Source organism: Barbus barbus, assembly GCF_936440315.1.
Source record: "Barbus barbus genome assembly, chromosome: 14".
Classification (NCBI taxonomy): Eukaryota; Metazoa; Chordata; class Actinopteri; order Cypriniformes; family Cyprinidae; genus Barbus; species Barbus barbus.
This window is the reverse complement of record NC_136742.1, coordinates 4920390-4944346: the sequence shown is the minus strand read 5'-3', so window position 1 is coordinate 4944346 and position 23957 is coordinate 4920390. Positions and strand designations below refer to the sequence as shown.

At 37.7% G+C, this 23957-nt stretch overlaps 1 protein-coding gene across 2 annotated transcripts; it reads left to right on the top strand.

The window, feature by feature from the left end:
- The first annotated feature begins 1171 nt into the window (after positions 1-1171).
- On the top strand, positions 1172-21736 carry LOC306879833 (tubulin epsilon chain-like). 2 transcript variants are annotated; one of them, XM_079433036.1, is made up of 12 exons: positions 1172-1325; positions 2119-2192; positions 2755-2807; positions 2953-2998; positions 3520-3635; positions 11433-11554; positions 11637-11824; positions 12259-12431; positions 12715-12855; positions 15850-15990; positions 20234-20408; positions 20558-21736. In XM_079433036.1, the coding sequence occupies exons 1-12, from the start codon at positions 1301-1303 to the stop codon at positions 20705-20707; spliced, it is 1404 nt and encodes a 467-aa protein (XP_079289162.1). In that variant the 5' UTR covers positions 1172-1300; the 3' UTR covers positions 20708-21736. The 2 variants fall into 2 exon arrangements, with proteins under 2 accessions (XP_079289162.1, XP_079289163.1); XM_079433037.1 differs by lacking the exon at positions 15850-15990 and having other exon boundaries at positions 20558-21735.
- Positions 21737-23957: the final 2221 nt, after the last annotated feature.

The window sequence follows — 23957 nt, the reverse complement described above, 5'->3', positions numbered from 1 at the left end:
AAATAGATGTCTGATACCATTAATAATGTAAGAAAATGTAAAAGCAGTGAAATTCGATAATTCAACAGAATGATCAAATAAACAGGGGTTACAAAAAAGCTGGAACTGTAAAACAGTTGCATATAAGAACCATTTCATTCATCTGTTCAAAAATATATTTCAATTGTGTCATGTGATTTAACAGTTTTCTTAATAAAGTGAGTCTTATTCCAAGAAAAATGACATGTGTTAACTTAGGGCTAATGCAATCACCAGAGAGATGAAACAACAACAACAAAAATATTAATTTGTAACCATTTATTTTTAATTATTTTGGTCTTTTTTAGACTGATCTACAAAATTACCTTCTGTGTGTCTCTCTGCATTTCTCATAATTGCAATCCTTAACAGGGATTCCATAGATTAATGTTGTCACATTGGTGAATGGACATGATCTTTAAATTTGACAATTTAAGTGAAGAGTGTGCATGGATCTGCACTATACGACAATCCATCAATATCAAGCCAGAAGTGCTGAATTTAAACCAGATTTAGCCCAGACTCTGTTCCCATCTGGGTAGTAGACCATCTGGACCAGGTATCTTTAGGATTTCAGCATAACAATGACCTGGGACACACTAATTCTAATCTTGGATACTGTTTAGGGTGGATAGTATGTGGTTTGATACGCAGGGATTCATTCGCTGACATTTATAAAGGATGTGTAAAACTTTTCTTTTTTTAAGTACAGTAAATTAAAGTAAATCATCTTTCAACAGCACATGACTGAACATGACAAAAAAAAAAAAAAATCAAACTTTAAAAAATAAATAAAATCAAGAAGTAGGCTATTACAAAGAACAAGATTACATTAGAATAACAAAAAGTACTTAATTAGACACATAAATATAAAAGGGTAAATGAATAATTAAATCAGCTGTACAAGCTCAAAAAAGAAAAACAGGTAAAACAATATTAAAGGGATGTTAACAAGATATTATAATAAATTATGTTTATCAGATAAATACAACAATATACAAGCTTTTTTAACTCTTATGTATTAATTCTTGAAGAGTACAAACAGGTGGAGTCGTGAAAATCTACATTTATGGATAAAATGCTTAGAGGAAAATGCTAAAAGTAAAAACTACAAACAGGCGCACTGTGAAACGTCATCAACCAACGACGCTTTGACTCGAAATTGTCGCGCGAAACGCCCACTGTTTCTATAGCAAACAACAACCGCCAACTAAAAAGCGATGTGTCCACAGATGGATGTTAGATGCAGATAAAAGTAGATATAATAGAATAAACTAAAAAGATGACACAGTCCGTAGTAGTCCAAGGTAAGAGAGTTCATTTTTAATGGTCATAACTAGTTAACCGTGTTACTCCCTGTGACAGGGGTTCAAACAGTCATGTTTTTATAGTAACCATGGCAATTTCAGAAAATAGAGCTAAATCTTATTTTAAGAAATATGATTTCAGGAAGTTTCTGTATAACGTTAAGTGTCCCAGTCTGTTCATGTCAGCTGCTAACGTTATGTCTGTAAGTTATTCAAACCGCTGTTGTCTTCTTGTGTTTAATGTAACTTATGTCTGTAATAAAGCAGACTTTCCGTCATCGACTGCATAAGATTCATTCAACCCAACCGTGTCCCCTTGAGATTTGAAGTAACTTAACTGGATTTTGAATTATTCTTCTACATACAAGAAGACTAACAAACATGCATAACTTGCATACATAAATGTGGGTGATCTTTTTAAAATTATTTATCAACACAAGACCGCTGATATGCAGGACTTGGTTTGCCATGTTAAAATAAAGTGTAGAAATCAGCTATCTATGTTTCAGTTAATTAAAAATGCAAATAAATACATCAGTTTTTAAAACTGACCAATAATTACTCATATTTAAAAGTGTTTATTTAATTTATGTTCAAAAGAATGCAAGATCCTCTTCCCTACTAACGTTAAACCAAAAATACTCCACCAGACAAAAATGTCTGGCATTGGGGAAAAAAAATTAAAATACAAACTGTCATTGGTTCCCAAATAATAATAATAAAAAGGTGCATAACACCCCTGACCAAGAATGTCTCTCTTGTTGCCTCATGTCATTGTGTGTGTGTGTTTTAGTTGGTCAGTGTGGGAATCAGGTGGGCTGCCGCTTCTGGGACCTGGCACTCAGAGAACACGCACACGTCAATCAAGTGAGAAATAATGACACTATACAGATGTTTTTCAAATACTTGCTTCTTTTTTCTAATAATTTAAGACTTGCATGAAACTATCTATTTTACAGGTAGACTGAGTATGTAATATTTATATTCTTTTTATGTAAATTAGAAGTTGATTTATAATTTCAGTCATATTCCATTCACAGTAAGATTTAGATTTAATATGTGAATCTCACTAAGCCTGTCAAGAACACATCTGGGTCACATTTCACCCTAAAATAAAAAGGAAATTATATTTGGCATTAAATATAAATACATACACAAATATGTTTAAATGTTTTATGATGATAAAAAAATTCAGTTTCATTGCATTTTAAAATTGAAACCAGCATAAAGACAGTCCAACGAGTGCCTCTATCATGCCTAAATTACAGTTATATGAATTGGGGGTTAGCTATATACACACGTTATGTGTATATAGCTGACATTGGAAAATTACTAGTTTTTTTTAATCCATGTAAATCTGGCAAAATTTTATGCTGCTGTCAATCTGATCTAAAAAGCCATTAACTGAGTCTTGCTTTTGTCTCTGCAGATGGGAATTTATGATGAGGCGCTGAGCAGTTTCTTTAGAAATGTTGACCAAAGGTAGCCTCTCTTTCTTCTCCTTATACTCCCTTCTACTCTGTTCATGTTACTTTGTTTGTCCACATGTCCTCAACTCCTTGCTGACCCACTTATCCATTTATTGTGGGATCTTATGTGTGTACTTGTGTGTTTGGTGTATTTGTAGAGGGGCAGACTCTACAGGGGGCAAGATCAACACTCTAAAGGCCAGGGTGAGCACCATGTTAGGTGATGTATTGAAGATGGGGCATGGAGATTCATTAGATTTTGGCTGCTAACGTATGTGTGTGTGTGTGTGGTCCTGGTAAATCCTACATTAAGGATTTGCCACAAAGATGGCAATATCCAAAATCTTTGTCCAAATCAAAAGTTTTTTGAAAATCTAAAAATATAAGGTGTTTAGGTGTAGGGCCATAGAAAATCCAGTTTGTACAGAATAAAAACCATTACACGTATGGAATGTCCCCATAAAACATGGAAACCCAACATGTGAGTGTGTGTGTGTGTGTGTGTGTGTGAGAGTTTGAGATATGTGCGGCCTGTAGTCACTCTCATGGGGAAATGCATTCACGGACCAACAATTAAAAAATAGTACAACCTTACCTCCCATGTACTCGGTTGATTAATATCCAGTACTTGAGTAGATAAAATGACCATTTCTAATAAAATCAGATGTCAATGGGATGTCCCCAACATAATAGAAAATCAGTTGTATCTGTGTGCGTGTCTGCAGGCCGTGTTAGTGGACATGGAGGAGGGAGTCCTAGGAGAGATTCTGCAGGGGCCGTTGCGTTCTCTCTTCAGCAGCACACAACTCATAAGTGATGTCTCTGGTTCAGGAAACAACTGGTAAGAGTCTGTCTTGGTAGGGACTCTGTCACACTGCTTCTACATGCATACTCTGTTTGGTGTGTGAATGTGCAATGATTGCTTTTAAAATAGATAAAGTCCTACTAGTGATGGACGATATGATGTTATATACTTTGCAAAGACAGAAATTTGTCAACAGGTAGAGATTATTTTATTTCAGCGGCTATTTGCACTAAGTGAAAATAGCAGTATTTTTTAATGATATGCTATTTCTGCTATTTATATACTACTTATTGCAAATAGTGGCAATTATCTGCACCTCAGCATTGTAGTACATTATAAAACAGTACGCAATAATAACGTATTGAGTGTAAATAGACAAGCGTAGCAACGAACTTCCGCTATCGACAGAAGTCGGGATATCAGTTTCCGGTTTTCATTCGCGTCGCCCAAAATGTCAGTATTTATTAGATGTCTCCGAGATCTGCCAAGTAAGAATCAGCGATGTCCATCGTATCGTTAATGCCTGGTCCCCCCTTCTCCAATATTAGTCTATTATAGTTTTAATTCAAATTATTAAATGGATGCCACCTTATTGGGACATAAAGCCCTCCCTACACCTACCTGTTACTTTATTTTCAACTTTTTGATTATTTCCTTCATTTTTATTGAAAATAAATACCTTTCCGATGCGATATGATATTTGAAAAGGGATCGATCTCGGGTTGATTGCTTCAAAAAGCACGCGCCTTACCACCTACGCCAATGGGACTGATGTGAAACGAGTGTCTTTTTTCAGTGTTGACTATCCCAATCACACGTTGCCAACAAGGCGGGCTATTTGCACTTAGTCTAATTAGACACTTCGTTATTTTATACCTTTAATACCACAGTACATCAGATGCATAATTTTTAAAAGTCAGGAAAAAAACTTGGGTATTTAAAAAAAAATCACAACATGAAAATAGTCTTTGGCTCTAATGTGGCATAAAAAAATGTAAATTATGTGTGCAGGTTGCTGTCAAAACCTATTGGGTATTACTGCAGTGTTGTAGTACTTAAAGGGTTAGTTCACCCCAAAATGAAAATTCTGTTTTATTTCTCTCCTCATGTTGTTCCAAACCTGTCAGACCTCCGTTCATCATCGGAAGGCAAATTAAGATATTTTTGATTAAACCAGAGAGCTCTCTGACCCTCCCATAGACAGCAACGCAACTGTAATGTTCCCAGGTCCAGAAACGTAGTAAGGACATCCATCTGACATCAGTGGCTCAACTTACGAGAACACTTTTTGTGCGCAAAGAAGACAAAAATAACGACTTTTCAACAATTCTTCTCCCCCGAGTTTCCGTCTTCTGCCATTTTGGAGAGTATCAAAAATATCTTAATTTGTGTTCCGATGATGAACGAAGGTCTTACGGGTTTGGAACGACATGAGGGTGAGTAATTAATGACAGAATTTTAATTTTGGGGTGAACTAACCCTTTAGGCCTGTACAAAACCGGGATGTGGACTTCATCTCAAGTCAAAGTCCATATTTTCTGTAACTAGTCAAGACCAGCTCATCTGAGTCTGAATCCTGGCTGAGTACAAATGCTCTTGAAAATGTGATCTTGTCCCAAGTTGTTTGCATTGCAGACATATTCTACATGTACTCTGCCATACACACTGTGTTCTTAATTGCAAAAGGCACAACATCCTATCCATGCATACATGCCAACCCAGTGGTAAAAGCCTAAAGTATACTTTTTTTTTTTTTTTTTCCACACTATACATGCACAGCATGTTTTTTCAAAACCAACTTGCACATAATTTATCTTGCACTAATTAGTTTTGCCCACAAGGTTGCAACATTGTCCCAGGCCATTGTTTCGCAGTCAGAAAAGAAATGGAAGAGATGGAAAAACAACAAAAACACTCACTCACATCATTAACACATACCTTCACTCTGGTGTCTTTCACTCAGCATTTAAACAGGCTCGGGTAACCCCACTACAGGAAACCCACTCTTTACCTAGCACTTCTAGAAAACTACAAACTGGTATCCCTTCTTCCATTCATTGCCAAAACCACTTGAAAGAGTTATGTTCAACCAAGTCTCTGCCTTTCTCACACAGAAAAACCTGCTAAACAGCAACCAGTCTGGCTTCAGAAGTGGATATTCAACCGAGACTGCCCTTCTCTCAATTGTTGAAGCCCTAAGACTGGCAAGAGCGGCTTTCAAATCTTCAATACTTATCTTGCTAGATCTTTCCACTGCTTTTGACAAGGTTAATCACCAGTTCCTCATGGCAAAGGGCATTTCAGGAACCACACTCAAGTGGTTTGAGTCTTTGCTCTCAGATAGGTCCTTCAAAGTATCTTGGAAGGGTGAGGTGTCCAAGTCGCAACATCTAACTACTGGGGTGCCTCAGGGCTCAGTTCTTGGACCACTTTTCTTCTCTATCTATATGGCATCACTACGTTCGGTCATTCAGAAACATGATTTTTCATATCACTTCTATGCTGATGACACTCAACTCTACCTCTCATTCCTGTCTCATGATCCGATTATAGCTGCTCATATCTCAGCATGTCAACAGACATTTCTTGCTGGATGAAGAACCATCACCTTTAACTCAAACTTGCCAAGACAGAACTGCTTGTGGTTTCAGCCAACCCATCAATTCACAATTTCTCCATCCAACTAGGCTCATCAACCATAACTCTTTCAAAAACAGCCAGAAACCTTGATGTATGCCAACAAAACAACCACTTACTCTGCCCCCTTTTACTTAAATTCACCACTTCAGACTTACGTGCCCTCCAGAAGCTTGCATTCTGCAAGTGAACATTGCATTATTGTGCCTTCTCAAAGAGGCCATCCCATCTTCAAGAAACGGCTAAAGACACATCTCTTCTTTCTACACTTGATGCAGCATCTCATTCTTTATAAAACCAGGGATACATACATAACAGAAATTTTCCTTTTTATAGGTTCATTTAGTGCTATGTAAGTAGTTTACGCTGTTGGAACACCTCACCACAACGCCATACTACAAAGTTACTGCCAGTTTATCAGCCTGTGAGGACTATGTACTGAAACAGAATGTACCCTTAAACGGATGAATGTCAAAATCCAGATTCTAAAATCTAAGAGACCCATTCAACCACCACACCAGTGTCTTCCAAAGATGGACCACTAGATAACACGCAAGAAAGAACAACTTTTCTAGCAGAGTGAGCTCAAATGCCAACAGGCAAACTTAACCAATGTACTTTATAAGCAAGAATAATCACATAAAATCCAATGCAGATCCATTATTTCTTAGCAGTAACATCCTTGTTGCAGCCTCCAGAACAAGCAGATCAGATTTAAGCCACTGGCTTGTGTGGTCATTGTAAATCTGCAACAAAACCTTTACCTGACCAGGAGCAAAATTTATATAGGACAGAACACAACTCGCTAGAACACCTCACAACTTCTCATGTGCAAACTCTACCTGAGAAGGGGTGTTGCAGTTTGGAATTGGGACTGAGTACGGGGGGGGTGGGGTGGGGGGTGGAGGAGAACTATCGGGGGACCCACAACTTGCCCCCTAAGAATGGTTCACGATTTTGACTGAGGGGGCCCAATGAAATGCATTATACTGAGGGCCCAGAGAACCTATCAGAGTCACTGCTCGCTCTCATCACCTCAAGCTCAACTTGTATTTTCCTCTGTGAGCCTCAAACGAAGCACTTTCATTTTAAAGTTATTGCAGTGTGAGAAGTTTAATGAGCCACATTAAATGCAATTACTGTGCACATACGCTTATAATAACAATCCACTTTCTAGTCCGTATGTGTCTATCAAATAGAGTATACGTAGACATTAGTCCTGGTTTTTTACAGAATTTTACCTCACACCTGTATGCGTCAGTCTCATGTCTGCTAGTCAGACATGCCTCAATCAGTAATTACTACTGTACCTCATTAAAGATGCTCTAAGTAATTTTTGCACCCAAAAAGATAAAAAGCATTTTAGTTCACGCAAGTGAGGTTGTTATGCATAGGTTAAGCTTGCCTTGTAAAAATTCAGTTCAATAATGGGGTCATGAATTGAGAATTAGAATTTTGACACTCATTTTTACAAATCTTTTGACATATAAGAGTTTATTGTAGTATAAAAACATTCTGAAGCTTGCTTATTAGTCCAAAAACGGCTTTTATTGAAACCGAGCTGCCAAAATGACTCCTGAGTTCTCACAACGAACACAGGCAATTCTCCCTCAATCCAGAAGGCAATGCAACGCTGTTTGCTAATAGCCAGCAGAAGAACAGCGAATGCCGTGAGTTGCGGACTTGAAAACAAAGCTCACTAGACAGTGACCACGTGCTGATTCTGAGCGCGTCTCTCACATAGACTGACAAAGGAGTATACTTTAAAGGCTTGTGCACTTAACTGTTTGCGAAATGGAGCTTTGTGCTCGTGTATCCTACCTCTCTCATTCGGCACAAATCCAAAAAAAAAAAAGGTTTTATTGTTGAACCTTTGACAAAACATATCCTCAGTTATTGGAGGCATAAAAGAAAGAAATTTTACAATCTTTACAATTTAAGGATTTTACAATCTTTGTTTTGCAATGAAGGGAATCCCTTAGCAACAAGCAAGTAATCTCCAGGTTCTAACTGAATTGGTGCATTTAATATAAACTTTAGCCTCATTGAGAAACTCAAAGCGAGGGTTAAATAAGGGATTGATGGTTGTTCAGGTCTATGCAATTGCCCATATTGCTGTAAACTTGTGATTTTCACATTTTCATTCTCTTAAACTCATCCTTTCCTTATTTTCTCTCTTTCCGCAACGTGTGGTTCATGTGTTAGATTAGTTTGTCTTAGGTTTATATAAATAAAATCTTATTTATATTGAAAAGAGAAGTATCTTGTGTTTTGTGCTTACAAGTTAATGTCTTAATCTGCCGATCTTGTTACTGTGCTATTAAATAGTGTTTTCACTATATTTTGGATTTTAATATCCAGTGCAGAGTTGATGTTATATGGCTTGGTCAATGAATCGCTGCCGACTCAGTGATCAGCCGTGAAAAAGTGAGTCTGTTCAAATTCCCTATAAAATCATAAATTAAACTATTTACTTTAAATTACATATTACATTTTACATTACAAATGACTTTTGAGACTTCACCTTGTCCGTCCAACAAAGATCTTTACTGTTAGCTGCTCTCACAGCAGCAAAAAAAATAGCTGGTCAACCGTTGGAATACTCAAACAATGGACAGACGAACCTGGACTGTGTATTTGTGGGACATTATCTCGATGGAACTCTCTACTTCTCGTATACATGGATCTAACGTGAAAACTGTTAGTTTATGGCATTCAGCTTTTAATGTTGTGTCTTCTTTTCTAAAATCTTTGTAAAAATTATTTTATTATTATTTGTTTATCTATTAATTTTTAATTAATTTATTATTATTATTATTTATTTATTATTATATATTTTTTTAAGTCTACCAAGGGGTGGGGTGGGGTGGGATGGGATGGTTTGGGGTGGGTTTTAAATTTGTACAGCTGATTTTTGTTTTGTACTACTGTTCCACAGAATAAAATTCAATAAACAGTTGTTAACAAAAAGGAAAACAAGAAATCGCATATATATATGCTCTTAAATCCCCCACTATTTGGGCAATTCTTTGGGTTGGTCTTTGCTCCTAATTATCAAAGTAATTAAATGCAGACCAGATATAGCATTATTCTGGCTTAATTCAGGGTTTCCCAAAGTGGGGTTCACAAACCCCTGGTAGTTTGTGAGGGAATTGCAGGGGGTTCGTGAGTTGCTACATGGTGTGCCTACGAGTGTGTACCATTAGGAAATTAATAATAAAAATTAAATTAAAGTTTTTACAAATAAATGTTACAGGTTTACACAATTGTAATGTAAATGTAAAATCTTAAATGTATAAAAATAACTCTTTGTTGTAGGGAAAGTTTTTTAATATCAGGGGGTACTTTAAGTAAATAATTTGTGTCAAAGGGGTTCGGCTGACAAAAAAGTTTGAAAACCCCTGGCTTAATTGATATGAAACAATCTCATTATCAATTCATAATCCGACCCATAACACATATTCGGGACACAGATAAAGCCAAACCTGTAAGTTCATGTGACAGGTTTTTGACAGATGTTTATTCTTCAGCCAGATGAAAATCATTTGTCAAGAACACAAGAATACCTTGTCAAGAAAAATCTTCATTTCCTCTTCTATGAGTTGGCTATGGCCCCGTTTAGTGTAAACAAGGACCAAAATGTTTTGAGCTTGTTCACTTTCGACCATATTGGGTCAAAACGTGTGATCAAACTGCATTTGTAGATTTGTAGCATAATAGCTCAGTTAGTCAATGTGACTTCTTAAGTCAGCTGTTAATAAAACAAGGGCCAAAACTTTTATCACCATACTTTTTGTTGCTTGTGTTTAGACATGATGTATGCAGTCATGAGGATTTCCTTTCATTGCCACCCTCACCTCGAAATCCGATCACACACATGTAACTGCAACTTGTAAACAACATGTCTCTAACCACTTGTCACCGATCATCTGAGATGGATCTCAATACTAGGTGTAAACCAGGCCTATGTTACTATTCCTCATGTGGTTGAAACACCCATGTGTTTTTATACTTCAGAAGCTCCTGACAGCCTCCAGGCATGTTACTGAAGAGTCACACTTTATAGTTCTTGACTGTTTAAGTGGTTCTTCATGTATCAGTGCTCAAGGTCAATTGCTTGTCATTCTAGACAGATATTCAGAAACTTCGATTGAAATGACACCATCCAGTCATAACCTAAGGCAAAAGATGAGTCAAACAGAGTCAGACATTGATATGTTGACTTGCAGTTGTAATGTTAAAGGTGCTGTATGTAGGATTTTGACTCTACTGAAGCATAAAAATACCATAATATGTTTGCAGATATTTAAGAAACATGCTAAGTTAACATACTTGTTTATCTGAAAAACAATGCTACAGTCAGTTATTCTCCTTTGAAAATGTGCATTCCGGCCCGGAATGTCTGTGTTTGTTTTGGTTTGTGAAACCCGCCCACTGCCAGTTTACCCAATTGTATTTCAGCACCCCGGGTTGCCAGTTGGCAAAAAACACAAAGTATTTAATGTCATTTATCGTCATGTGCGCTCATTTCCGTTGGTGTCATTAATCTGGCAACCTGTGTGTGCTCAAGTCTGAAGAGGAGGGGCTGGGTGAAAAACAGTCTCCAATATTTTGAATGTGGACTGTAATACCTAGTTCAACCGCTAGGTGTCAATCCTACATACGCACCTTTAAAGGAACACTCCTTTTTTTTTTTTTTTTTGAAAATAGGCAAATTTTCCAACTCCCCAAGAGTTAAACAGTTGAGAGTTACATCGTGTACTAAGACTGATGGAAAATTAAAAGTTGCGATATTCTATGCCGATATGGCTAGGAACTATACTCCCATTCTGGCGTAATGATATTACGCAGCGCCTGAAAATAGTCCCCAGCTAGGTAACTAGTTATGATATAGCTGGGTACTATTTTCAGGTGCTGCGTAATATCATTGCGCCTGTTCCGCAACCCCGCAGTTTTCAAACTAAATCTGCAGCGTTTTCAAAAGTCTCAGTTTTTAACCTCAAAAATGCCGGAGTAGTGTAAACGATAGGCGCATCCGTAGCAAAAGTTATGCGTTTTAAAACGAAAATGTAAACGGGGCCTTAATATGTATCTTATTCTTTAGTTAATGACAGATCATTTTTAGTTATGCATTGTTTATTTTTTTATTTGACTGTTAATCAGTGACTGATACTGTTACTGCTCTATGACTCTTAGGGCGGTCGGGCATCACACATATGGCTTGGCCTACAGAGAGCAGATTGTGGATCAGGTCCGCAAGGCTGCAGAACACTGTGATTGCCTTCAGTGCTTCTTCCTCATTCACTCTATGGGAGGAGGTAAGCTTCTGATGTCTGGCATGTTACATGTGTTGGTGGTTGAGAAACATGGGCTGACCTAAGCGTGCATTTGTGTGTTTAGGTACTGGATCGGGGTTAGGCACGTTTGTGTTGAAGCTTCTAGAAGATGAGTTCCCAGAGGTATGTCGGATAGTGACCTCTGTCTACCCGACAGCAGAAGATGATGTGATCACCTCTCCTTACAACAGCGTCCTAGCCATGAAAGAACTGACAGAACACGCAGACTGTGTCTTGCCGGTTGATAACCAGGTATCCCTCTCCTGGCATCATAGCTCTCAAACCCTTTTTCCGGTCATGTATATTCTAATAAAGCATGTGAAGACACGTTGGACCATATTTGACGTCAATGATGGTAAACAACTTTGCTCACATGTCTCATTACCAAACCAGATGGGACTGGAAGTAAAGATTTGAATAATGACTTAAATATCAGTCTGTTCCTCATACAAAGCTGTGGTTTCGTGCCTTTGGAAAAGTTTGAATACAGTATATAAGTCACATGGACTACATTTATCGCATTTGTTTTACCTGTTTATAACTTGACAGACCTTGTCACTGCTGCTTTTCCCAAAATTGTTCCTGTTGTGTTACACATATGAAGGGACGTCATAAAGTTTTGGAGCAGCGTGAGGATCAGTATATCATGATAATTTCAATTATTATTTTTTTTACCTTTATTGTAGTCTCTGGTTGATATTGTTGGTAAGATACAACACATGTCCAACACTGGCAAACCAAGCTGTACCATCAAGAAAGACTGTACCATCATCTCAGGACGAGGAGGGGTGGTGAAGGTCGAGAAACCTTTTGATGCCATGAACAACATTGTGGCCAATCTACTTCTTAATATTACCAGGTACTAAATGCTTTGTGACAATGGACATTATCTGCTGAGCTATTTTGTTCTGGTTTATAGTATCAGATTGGTGGATAATTTCTGTATATGGCTTGTAAGGTCATCACATAACAATTGGCACTTACATATTTTTTTTAATTAACTGGAAAACATTCTAAAAATAAAAAGCTTATAGAAGACAATGTAACTGGCCATCTGTTGTCTTTGACTTTTTTTTTTTTTTTTTTAAATGCAAGAGATTTTCTCACTAATTTAATTATTGAATTAATTTCTCCTCTTGCAGTTCAGCACGGTTTGAGGGCTCTCTCAACATGGATCTGAATGAGATAGCCATGAACCTTGTTCCATTCCCACGGTTACACTACCTTTTGCCCAGTCTAACTCCTCTATACACACTTGCTGATGTCAACATACCACCACGCAGGTTCGTCATTGTACAGATCCTTCTCAAAAAATTAGCATATTGTGATAAAGTTCATTATTTTCTGTAATGTACTGATAAACATTAGACTTTCATATATTTTAGATTCATTACAACACAACTGAAGTAGTTCAAGCCTTGTATTGTTTTAATATTGATGATTTTGGCATACAGCTCATGAAAACCCAAAATTCCCATCTCAAAAAATTAGCATATTTCATCCGACCAATAAAAGAAAAGTGTTTTTAATACAAAAAAAAGTCAACCTTCAAATAATTATGTTCATTTATGCACTCAATACTTGGTCGGGAATCCTTTTGCAGAAATGACTGCTTCAATGCGGCGTGGCATGGAGGCAATCAGCCTGTGGCACTGCTGAGGTGTTATGGAGGCCCAGGATGCTTCGATAGCGGCCTTAAGCTCATCCAGAGTGTTGGGTCTTGCGTCTCTCAACTTTCTCTTCACAATATCCCACAGATTCTCTATGGGGTTCAGGTCAGGAGAGTTGGCAGGCCAATTGAGCACAGTAATACCATGGTCAGTAAACCATTTACCAGTGGTTTTGGCACTGTGAGCAGGTGCCAGGTCGTGCTGAAAAATGAAATCTTCATCTCCATAAAGCTTTTCAGCAGATGGAAGCATGAAGTGCTCCAAAATCTCCTGATAGCTAGCTGCATTGACCCTGCCCTTGATAAAACACAGTGGACCAACACCAGCAGCTGACATGGCACCCCAGACCATCACTGACTGTGGGTACTTGACACTGGACTTCAGGCATTTTGGCATTTCCCTCTCCCCAGTCTTCCTCCAGACTCTGGCACCTTGATTTCCGAATGACATGCAAAATTTGCTTTCATCCGAAAAAAGTACTTTGGACCACTGAGCAACAGTCCAGTGCTGCTTCTCTGTAGCCCAGGTCAGGCGCTTCTGCCGCTGTTTCTGGTTCAAAAGTGGCTTGACCTGGGGAATGCGGCACCTGTAGCCCATTTCCTGCACACGCCTGTACACGGTGGCTCTGGATGTTTCTACTCCAGACTCAGTCCACTGCTTCCGCAGGTCCCCCAAGGTCTGGAATTGGTCCTTCTCCACAATCTTCCTCAGGGTCCGGTCACCTCTTCTCGTTGTGCTGCGTTTTCTGCCACACTTTTTCCTTCCCACAGACTTCCCACTGAGGTGCCTTGATACAGCACTCTGGGAACAGCCTATTCGTTCAGAAATTTCTTTCTGTGTCTTACCCTCTTGCTTGAGGGTGTCAATGATGGCCTTCTGGACAGCAGTCAGATCGGCAGTCTTACCCATGATTGCGGTTTTGAGTAATGAACCAGGCTGGGAGTTTTTAAAAGCCTCAGGAATCTTTTGCAGGTGTTTAGAGTTAATTAGTTGATTCAGATGATTAGGTTAATAGCTCGTTTAGAGAACCTTTTCATGATATGCTAATTTTTTGAGATTGAGAATTTTGGGTTTTCATGAGCTGTATGCCAAAATCATCAATATTAAAACAATAAAAGGCTTGAACTACTTCAGTTGTGTTGTAATGAATCTAAAATATATGAAAGTCTAATGTTTATCAGTACATTACAGAAAATAATGAACTTTATCACAATATGCTAATTTTTTGAGAAGGACCTGTATATCTGCAGTAATTTTTACCTATTTTCTCATTGAATGCTCTTATACAGCACCTGCCTCAAATACGCCGGGATTGCAATTATACATAAAACAAATGACTGGTTTATAGTTCAGTTAGGTTCCTGATTGTTTTTTCTTTTTTTGTAGCTATGCTGGAAATCACTCCCTGTCCTCTATATCAGTACTGGGCTTAAAATGATTTAAATTTTACTTTTACTTTTTACTATTAATTTTCATTCTTTTCAAAGTTGTAAATTATTAGTAAATTATTATAATCTGAAAATGCCATAGACATTAATAAATAAATAAATACACTGATCAGCCACAATATTACAACCACTGACCAGTGAAGTGAATAGCATTGAATATATTATTACAGTGGCAGCTTTAAAAGGTTGGGATATGTTAGCAAGTGAACAGTCAGTTCTTGAATTTATTGTATTTACAATTGTACTTAAGCAGTCTTTAAGTGTTTTTTTTAAATTATTATTTTAATGATCATAAAAAAATTTAACATGAGAAACCAATGTTTATTATAGTGACAGTCTGTCAAATCGACCGAATTTCAGAAACTTCACCAGCTCAATATTTTTCTGAAGGAACATAAATATGTGTAGTGATGAATGCCAAAATATTAAATGTCATGGATGTATATTTATTGAGCAATCCCCTGTTTGGTAAAGGGGGGTCAAAATGACATTTTCACCTGAGATTTAGAGCCAAATTATAGGAGGATGCTGCCATCTTTCTATTATTACACAGAGATTGCTAGGTCTATTAGTAACATTAGTTGACTTCAGCAATCTTTGTTGCATTACATGCCAATAGTGACCTTCTTGTTTCCCTCTATCAAGACAATTGCATAGAACAGGGGCTCTCAACTCTGGCCCTCGAGGTCCACTTTCCTGCAGAGTTTAGCTCCAACCTTGATCAAACTTGCCTGCCAGTAACTTTCTAGTAATCCTGAAGACCTTGATTAGCTTGTCCAGATGTATTTGATTAGGGTTGGAGCTAAACTTTTCAGGAAAGTGGCCCTCGAGGGCCAGTGTTAAGAACCCCTGGCATAGAGCATACATGTAAAAAAAATATATAGTTTTTTGCAGCACATTTCTGGTCTCCCACATTTGCATGCATACGAAAGTAAGTCAATAAAACGAAAAGTGTAGTGTGGTCGACCCTTTTAGAGCTAAACTCTTCAGGACAGTGACCTTCCAAACTGAAGTTTAATAGCTCTGCCACAGAGAACCTACAGGTCTTTGGATAATATTCCCAGATGTCCCCCATGCCAACAATACTGCATGGAAGGGGAGAGACTTTATATGGAAAAATCTCTTCATCTTCAAACTGATGCTGCGCTGTGTTCTGTAGGCTGGATCAGATGTTCTCAGATGCATTTAGTAAGGAGCATCAGCTAATCAGAGCCGATCCCAAACACAACCTGTATCTGGCCTGTGCTCTTATGCTGCGTGGAAATGTTCAGTTGTCAGATCTGCGCCGGAATATTGAGCGGTTTGTTTCTCCCTTATCTTGATTTACTCTAGTTTTGTATCTTTTTTTATTCTAATATACATTTTTCTCACTCTGTGATTCTGTCCAAATCCTAGTAAGCTGCCTCGCATACTGTCTACATAAATGTCTACATACATTCTATTCATGCACTGCACAGTATGATCTCACGGAAGTTATGTATAGGTACATCTAAAAAAATTGGAATATCATGAAAAAGGTCAATATTTTTTGTCACTCATTTCAGAAAGTAAAACCCATATATTATGTAGATTCATTACACAAAGAGTGAAATATTTCAAGCCTTTATTTCTTTAAATTTTGATGATTATGGCTTACAGATAATGAAAACCCAAAATTCAATGTCTCAGAAAATTTAAATATTACATAAGATCAATAAAAAAAAAACGATATTTTAAACAGAAATGTCAGGCTTCTGAAAAGTAAGTTCATTTCTATGCACTCAATACTTGGTTGGGCCTCCTTTTGCATGAATTACTGCATCAATGCGGCGTGGCATGGAGGCAATCAGCCTGTGGTACTGCTCAGGTGGTATGGAAGCCCAGGTTGCTTTGACAGCGGCCTTCAGGTCATCTGCATTGTTGGGTCTGGTGTCTCTCATCTTCCTCTTGACAATATCAGGTCAGGCGAGTTTGCTGGCCAATCAAGCACAGTAACACCATGGCCATTGAACCAGCTTTTGGTACCTTTGGCAGTGTGGGCAGGTGCCAAGTCCTGCTGGAAAATGAAATCAGAATCAGAATGAGCTTTATTGGCCAAGTATGTTTACACATACGAGGAATTTGTTATAGTGACAGAAGCTCCACAGTGCAACAGAAAGACATCAACAGGACAGGACACAGATAATAAAGAATAATATCCAAATAGGCAATGTACAAAACAGCAAAAACACAATATATAATAAAGACAATTATGTATGTATAGGTCTGATATGTGCAAATTTGAAATGAGAAAAAATAATAAGTAAGTGTGGTGGATAAATAATGTATAATAGTTGTGTGTTCCGCGTTTATTGTCAAGTGTTCATGAGATGGATTGCCTGAGGGAAGAAACTGTTCCTGTGTCTGGTCATTCTGGTGCTCAGGGCTCTGTAGCGTCGACCAGACGGTAACAGTTCAAACTGGGACCAGACAGTTATTGAAGTGCAGAGCATGGATTCAATGATGTCGGAGTAGAACAGCTTCAGCAGCTCCTGTGGCAGGTTGAACTTCCTCAGCTGGCAAAGGAAGTACAACCTCTGCTGGGCCTTTTTGACAATAGAGTCAATGTGATTGTCCCACTTCAGGTCCTGGGAGATGGTGGTGCCCAGGAATCTGAATGACTCCACTGCAGTCACAGTGCTGTTCATGATGGTGAGTGGGGGGAGAGCATGGGGGGTTTCTCCTGAAGTCCACAATCATCTCCACAGTTTTGAGCGTGTTAAGCTCCAGGTTGTTAAGACATCACCATACAGCCAGCTCCTTAACCTCTCGCCTGTAAGCAGACTCGTCACCGTCCTGGATGAGGCTGATCAGTGTGGTGTCATCTGCAAACTTTAGGAGCTTGACAGAGGGGTGTTTAGATGTGCAGTCGTTGGTGTAGAGGGAGAAGTGCAGTGGGGAGAGAACACAGCCCTGAGGAGCTCCAGTGCTGATGGTGTGGGTGTTGGATGTGAATTTACCAAGCTTTACTAACTGCTGCCTGTCTGTCAGGAAGCATCTCCATGAAGCTTGTCAGCAGAAAGAAGCATGAAGTGCTCTAAAATTTCCTGGTAGATGGCTGCGTTGACTGTGGACTTCAGAAAACACAGTAGACCAACACCAGCATGGCAGCCCAAATCATCACTGACTGTGGAAACTTCACACTGGACTTCAAGCAACATGGATTCTGTGCCTCTCCACTTTTTCTCCAGACTCCGGGACCTTGATTTCCAAATTAAATGCAAAATTTACTTTCATCTGAAAAGAGGACTTTGTTCTTTTTCTCCACAGCCCAGGTAAGATGCTTCTGAAGTTATCTCTGATTCAGAAGTGGCTTGATAGCCCTTTTCCTGAAGACGTCTGAGCGTGACTCTTGATGCACCGACTCCAGCTTCAGTCCACTCCTTGTGAAGCTCTCCCAAGTGTTTGAATCGGCTTTGCTTGACCGTATTCTCAAGCTTGCGGTCATCCCTGTTGCATGTGCACCTATTCCTACCCCAATTTTTCCTTCCAGTCAACTTTGCATTTAATATGCTTTGATACAGCACTCTGTAAACAGCCACACCTTTCAGTAATGACCCTCTGTGACTTACCCTCTTTGTGGAGGGCGTCAATGTTCATCCTCTGGATCATTGCCAAGTCAACAGTCTTCTCCATTATTGTGGTTTCAAAGAACAAGACATACTGTATTTATACTGTAGGGATGGTCATTAACTGAAACTCAAATGTAAATATTCTAATATTTTGAGATACAGATTTTTGACTTATGAGCTGTAAGCTCTAATCATCAAAATTAAAACAATTTTTTTTTTTTAATGTTTTACTTTACATGTAATGAATCTAAAATATATGAAAGTTTCACTTTTTGAAATAAGTTACAAGAAAAAATTTACTTTTTCACGATATTCAAATTTTTGGAGATGTTCTTTGTTGCTAGGATGGATTAACATCAACTGGATGCATGGCATAAAGACCATGTATCAGATGATTATGAGGAGAAATTTCAGCACAATTAAACTAAATCGTGACTGTCACAATTAAAGTGAAATGTGAAAATGAATAGAAAGTATCAATCTAAATGTAATATGTAGAGCTGCTCACATGGCATCAGAGATTTCATTTTGGTTGTTGTTTTTTTTCAGCGTTTAGCTTTACATCCAATCACACATATATCCTTTGAGGGCATGAGTGTACTGGCCAATAAAAGGTATTTAGATAAGTCACCGGTGAAGAAGAAATCTGCACCATAGGGTGCATGCTCACTTAATGAATTGTCATAAATTACAGATACATATGCACTGACAGGTAACTAAGATGGTTGAATGACTTAAAAAAAAAAAAAAGTGCATAGAGACCATGTATTGCAAAAATATTAGTTTTATTTTTAGAGACTGATAGCTTTGAAATTACACAAACATACTTCTACCAATAATAGAAAACCTTCTAAATAAAAAAGGTTAATAGGAAAGTTTAGCAAAGGACTTACGTAATAGAAAACACATCTTCTCAAGTATTTAAAGGATTATGACTTTTCATCAGTCGTAAAAAAGCTTTTTCAGTCAGATTTCTTTTTTCTTCAATCCCTAAATGTGAGCCAAAATAAGTAGGGAGTATCTTGATGAGATCCAAACACGGGAGATTTGAACAAACATGCCCTTGAAGTACATGTTAAAGGTTAGTTCACCCAAAAACGAAATTCTGTTATCAGTTGCCCTGTCAGATTATTTAATTTTTCAGTGAATTCCCTTTTAATGCCAGGTGTAAATGATAACTTGTCTCGGCTGACCATTTGTGATCGGATCAATAAAGACTTCATACCAGGTGTAACTGGTCATAGAGTACTCTTAATCACAGTACTTCTTATTAGCACAAATTAGGGTTACACTTTATTTCGATAGTCCACTTTAGACATTCTACTAACTATAAGTAACTTTTTAACTACATGTCAACTAATTCTCATTCATTTGCAACCTCATGTCTACTAACTCTCAGAGTAGACTGTTAGGGTAGGTTTAGGGTTAGTAGAATAAGTTGACGTACTTGCAAAGTTTCTCATAGTCAGTATGTTGTATGTTGTGGACCCATCAAAATAAAGTGTTAGAAGATACTAAAAAGACAGTCTACTAATACTCTAACGACTGCTAGTTGACATGTATTTACAAAGTTACTTACTGTTAGTAGAATGTCTAAAGTGGACTATCAAACTAAAGTGTTACTCAAATTAGGGTGAAATTGGCATTAGTAAAACTATGTAGATAATTTTTTACTGCTAATTTTAGTACTTTTTTTGTCTTGCATTGCTTTAGACATCACCTTTTTACAATAATTGTTACAATATTACAACTTTTTACCCATGAATGTCTACTATTTGACACAGATTTTGCATTACTGTGATACTATAAAATGCTAAGTAGGCAGCTTGCAAGGTTTTGTAACAGCTTATTTCGTATGTAATATAAATATATGATCTGTAAATGATCCATGATGATGTACTTGAGTCTCTCTTCATTACAGAATAATCTGTTTTTTCTTTTTTCCCCCCTTAGGCTAAAGCCCACCCTTCCGTTTGTCCCATGGAATCAGGAAGGATGGAAGACTAGTCTGTGTTCAGTCCCTCCTGTGTGTCACTCACATTCTCTGTTGGCTTTAGCCAACAACACTTGCGTGAAATCCACCTTCTTTGAACTAAGGGAGCGTTTTGTGAAGCTGTACCGTAGGAAGGTGTGTCTAGCATAGCATATCAACAGCAAAATGACGTTACATTTGGGTCATTTTATAATGCAGCGACATGCACTGGTTCTCTCAACAGTAACAGATTTTACTTGGGCGCATATATCAACTCATGAACTTTTGAAATGTGCTCCTCACAGGCTCACTTGCATCACTATCTAGCAGTTGACGGCATGGAGTTGGCTGGATTCAGTGAGGCTTTGTCATCTATCTCAGCTCTAATTGAAGAATACACACACCTGGAAAGCCCTCTCATGCCCAGTGCTCCCAGACTCACCATCGCCACCTGAATCGTGTGTACAATAGACAAAGTGATCAAACATTTCTACATGTACATGTATTTTTGGACCAATTATTTATTGATGTAAAATGTCTCTATTTTAGAGGCATAGAAACATTGGAGTGGATCTGTTAGTACTACCTACAGCCAGAGGTGTAAAATACTTGAGTATTTTTACTTGATTACTGTACTTAAGTATTATTTTGGGGGATTTTTACTTTATTCAAGTACAATTTAAACTGACTACTTGTACTTTTACTTGATTACATTTCTGAAGAAAAAAACTGTACTTTTTACTCCTTACAATTTTATTTCAACTTAAAAAGTACATTACATTTTTATTTTACCTTATGCACATTAAATATGGGAAACGGAAGCTGAAACGTGCGTGCTTGACGAGAACAAAAGATCATTGTTATCACGCATCAAGCGCGCACACAGTTCTACTTCAGTTATTACTTTCATCAGGTAAATGTCTGGGTTCAATAGTTCACCATCAAATCTGAGGAAGTATGTTGAGGTAGCAAAGTTGTCCCCCCCCCCCCCCAAAAAAAAGTTTATTCTTTGTTTTGATAGAGACATTAGCTGTGTAATATGCTGAATGCAAAAGATTGAGTGCAAATAAAATGAATGATCATTTTTTTAAATATAATTCATATTTTTGTGGGAATTATTATTATTTTAATTAAATGTTACAAATACCCCCCCCCCAAAAAGTGTTTAAATGAACATTATATGTTTACTTAATTGTAATTCATGTTTAGTGATGTTCTTACCAGGTAGTGGATAAGTTGTATTAATATGTCATTATATGATGCAGTGAGTAGGAATTTGGACTCTCAATGAATATTTTTTTTAATCTTAATTATTACATGATTTGCTCATTAATTCATGTAATTAGTCGCAAATAAACAAAAGATTATCCTTTAGTGACGTAGACAACACAAAAAAGTTTTAATTCTATGGCTCTCCTCAGTAATTCAACTCTCATGTTTCTAACCTCTGCATCACATTGTTATTAAAAGTGATAGTTCACCCAAAAATCAAGATTCTCATGTCGTCTCAGATGTTTATGACTTTCTTTCTTCAGATGAACACAAGCTCACAAGATTTTTAGTCCGTATAATGCAAGGGGACAGGACCACTTCAGAAACCACACAAAGTGAACACAACGGTCAAGTTTAAAATATTAGTATTTGTAATTTTCTTACATATGCCTATCGTTTGACTTAAGAAGACTGATTCATTAATAGGGGTTGTATGAATTACTGTCATATTCACTTTGATTTTAGTTTTGTTCATTTGATAAATGAAATTCATTCCCCTCCAAAAGTATTGGGACAGTAAGGCCAATTACTTTATTTTTGCTGTAGACTGAAAACATTTGGGTTTGACATCAAAAGATGAATATCAGACAAGAGATTTACATGCAGACTTTTATTTCCAGGTATTTACATCTGGATCTGACACACAACTTAGAAGATATGACCATTTGTTTGAACCCACCCATTTTTCATGTGAAAAAATGTATTGGAACTAGTGACTGACAGGTGTATTTTGTTGCCCAGGTGAGAAGGAGAATTTCAGTGGCTAAAGACACTCCAAGGACCACAGCTGGAGAATTGCAGAAAATAGTTGAGTCTCGGGGTCAGAAAACCTTAAAAAAAAAAAATTCTCCTCATCCAAAAACAATAACAAAAACAGTATATTAATTTATCAGACACGACTGGAACTTCAAATGGGACTGGCTTCTATGGTCAGATGAAACAAAAAAATGAGCTTTTTAGCAGCAAACACTGAAGATGGGTTTGATAAAAAGTACCCCATGTGTACAATGAAATATGCTGCTGTATTTTTGATGTGGTCCTATATTTCTACTGGAGGTCCTGGACATCTTGTTTAGACACATGGCATCATGGATTCTATCAAATACCAACAGATAAAAAATCAATAAATTACTGACTCTGTTTGAAATCTTATAATGGGCCATGTTTGGATCTTCCAACCGTACAATAATCCAAACACAAACCTCAAAAACAACACAAAAATGGGTCACTGAGCACAAAACCAAGCTTCTGCTGGCCATTCCAGTCCTCTGACCTGAACCCTGTAGAAAATGAGTGAGGTGAACTGAAGAGAAGAAGCACTGTCATGGAGCTGTGAATCTAAAGGGTCTGGAGTGATTCTGGATGAAGGAATGGTCTCTGATCTCTTGTCAGGTGTTCTCTAACCTCATCAGGCATTATAGGAGAAAATGTAGAGCTGTTAAACTGGCAAATGGAGGTTTCAAAAAGTATTGAATAAAAGGGTGCCGTTAATTGTGGCCAATGTGTATTTGAGAAAAACATTTATTTCATAATGATATTTCCCCCCATTTTATATTCTTATTCTCCAATGAAAGGTTAGATTTTTGTGAATTTTTAAAATAAAAGATCAAAAGGATTAACAATGCAGATTATTTTCACAGCCTCCTTTGATCATATTTACCAAGGGTGCAGATAATTTTGGCCATGACTATATATATATATATATATATATATATATATATATATATATATACACTCACTGGTCACTTTATTAGTTACACCTTGCTAGTACCGGGTTGGACCCTTTGCCTTCAGAACTGCCTTAATTATTCGTGTCATAGATTCAACGTGTTGGAAATATTCATCAGAGATTTTGGTCCATATTGACATGATAGCATCACGCAGTTGCTGCAGATTTGTCGGCTGCACATCCATGATGCGAATCTCCCGTTCCACCACATCCCAAAGGTGCTCTATTGGATTGAGATCTGGTGACTGTGGAGGTAATTTGAGTAAAGTGAACTCATTATCATGTTCAAGAAACCAGTCTGAGATGATTTGAGCTTTGTGACGGTGCATTATCCTGCTGGAAGTAGCCATCAGAAGATGGGTACACTTAGCCATAAAGGGATGGACATGGTCAGCAACAATACTCAGGTAGGCTGTGGCGTTTAAACGATGCCCAGTTGGTACTAAGGGGCCCAAAGTGTGCCAAGAAAATATCCCCCACACCATTACACCACCACCACCAGCCTGAACCGTTGAGACAAGGCAGGATGGATCCATGCTTTCATGTTCTTTACGCCCAATTCTGACCCTACCATCTGAATGTCGCAGCAGAAATCGAGACTCATCAGACCAGGCAACGTTTTTCCAATCTATTGTCCAATTTTGGTGAGCCTGTGCCAATTGTAGCCTCCGTTTCCTGTTCTTAGCTGACAGGAGCGGCACCCG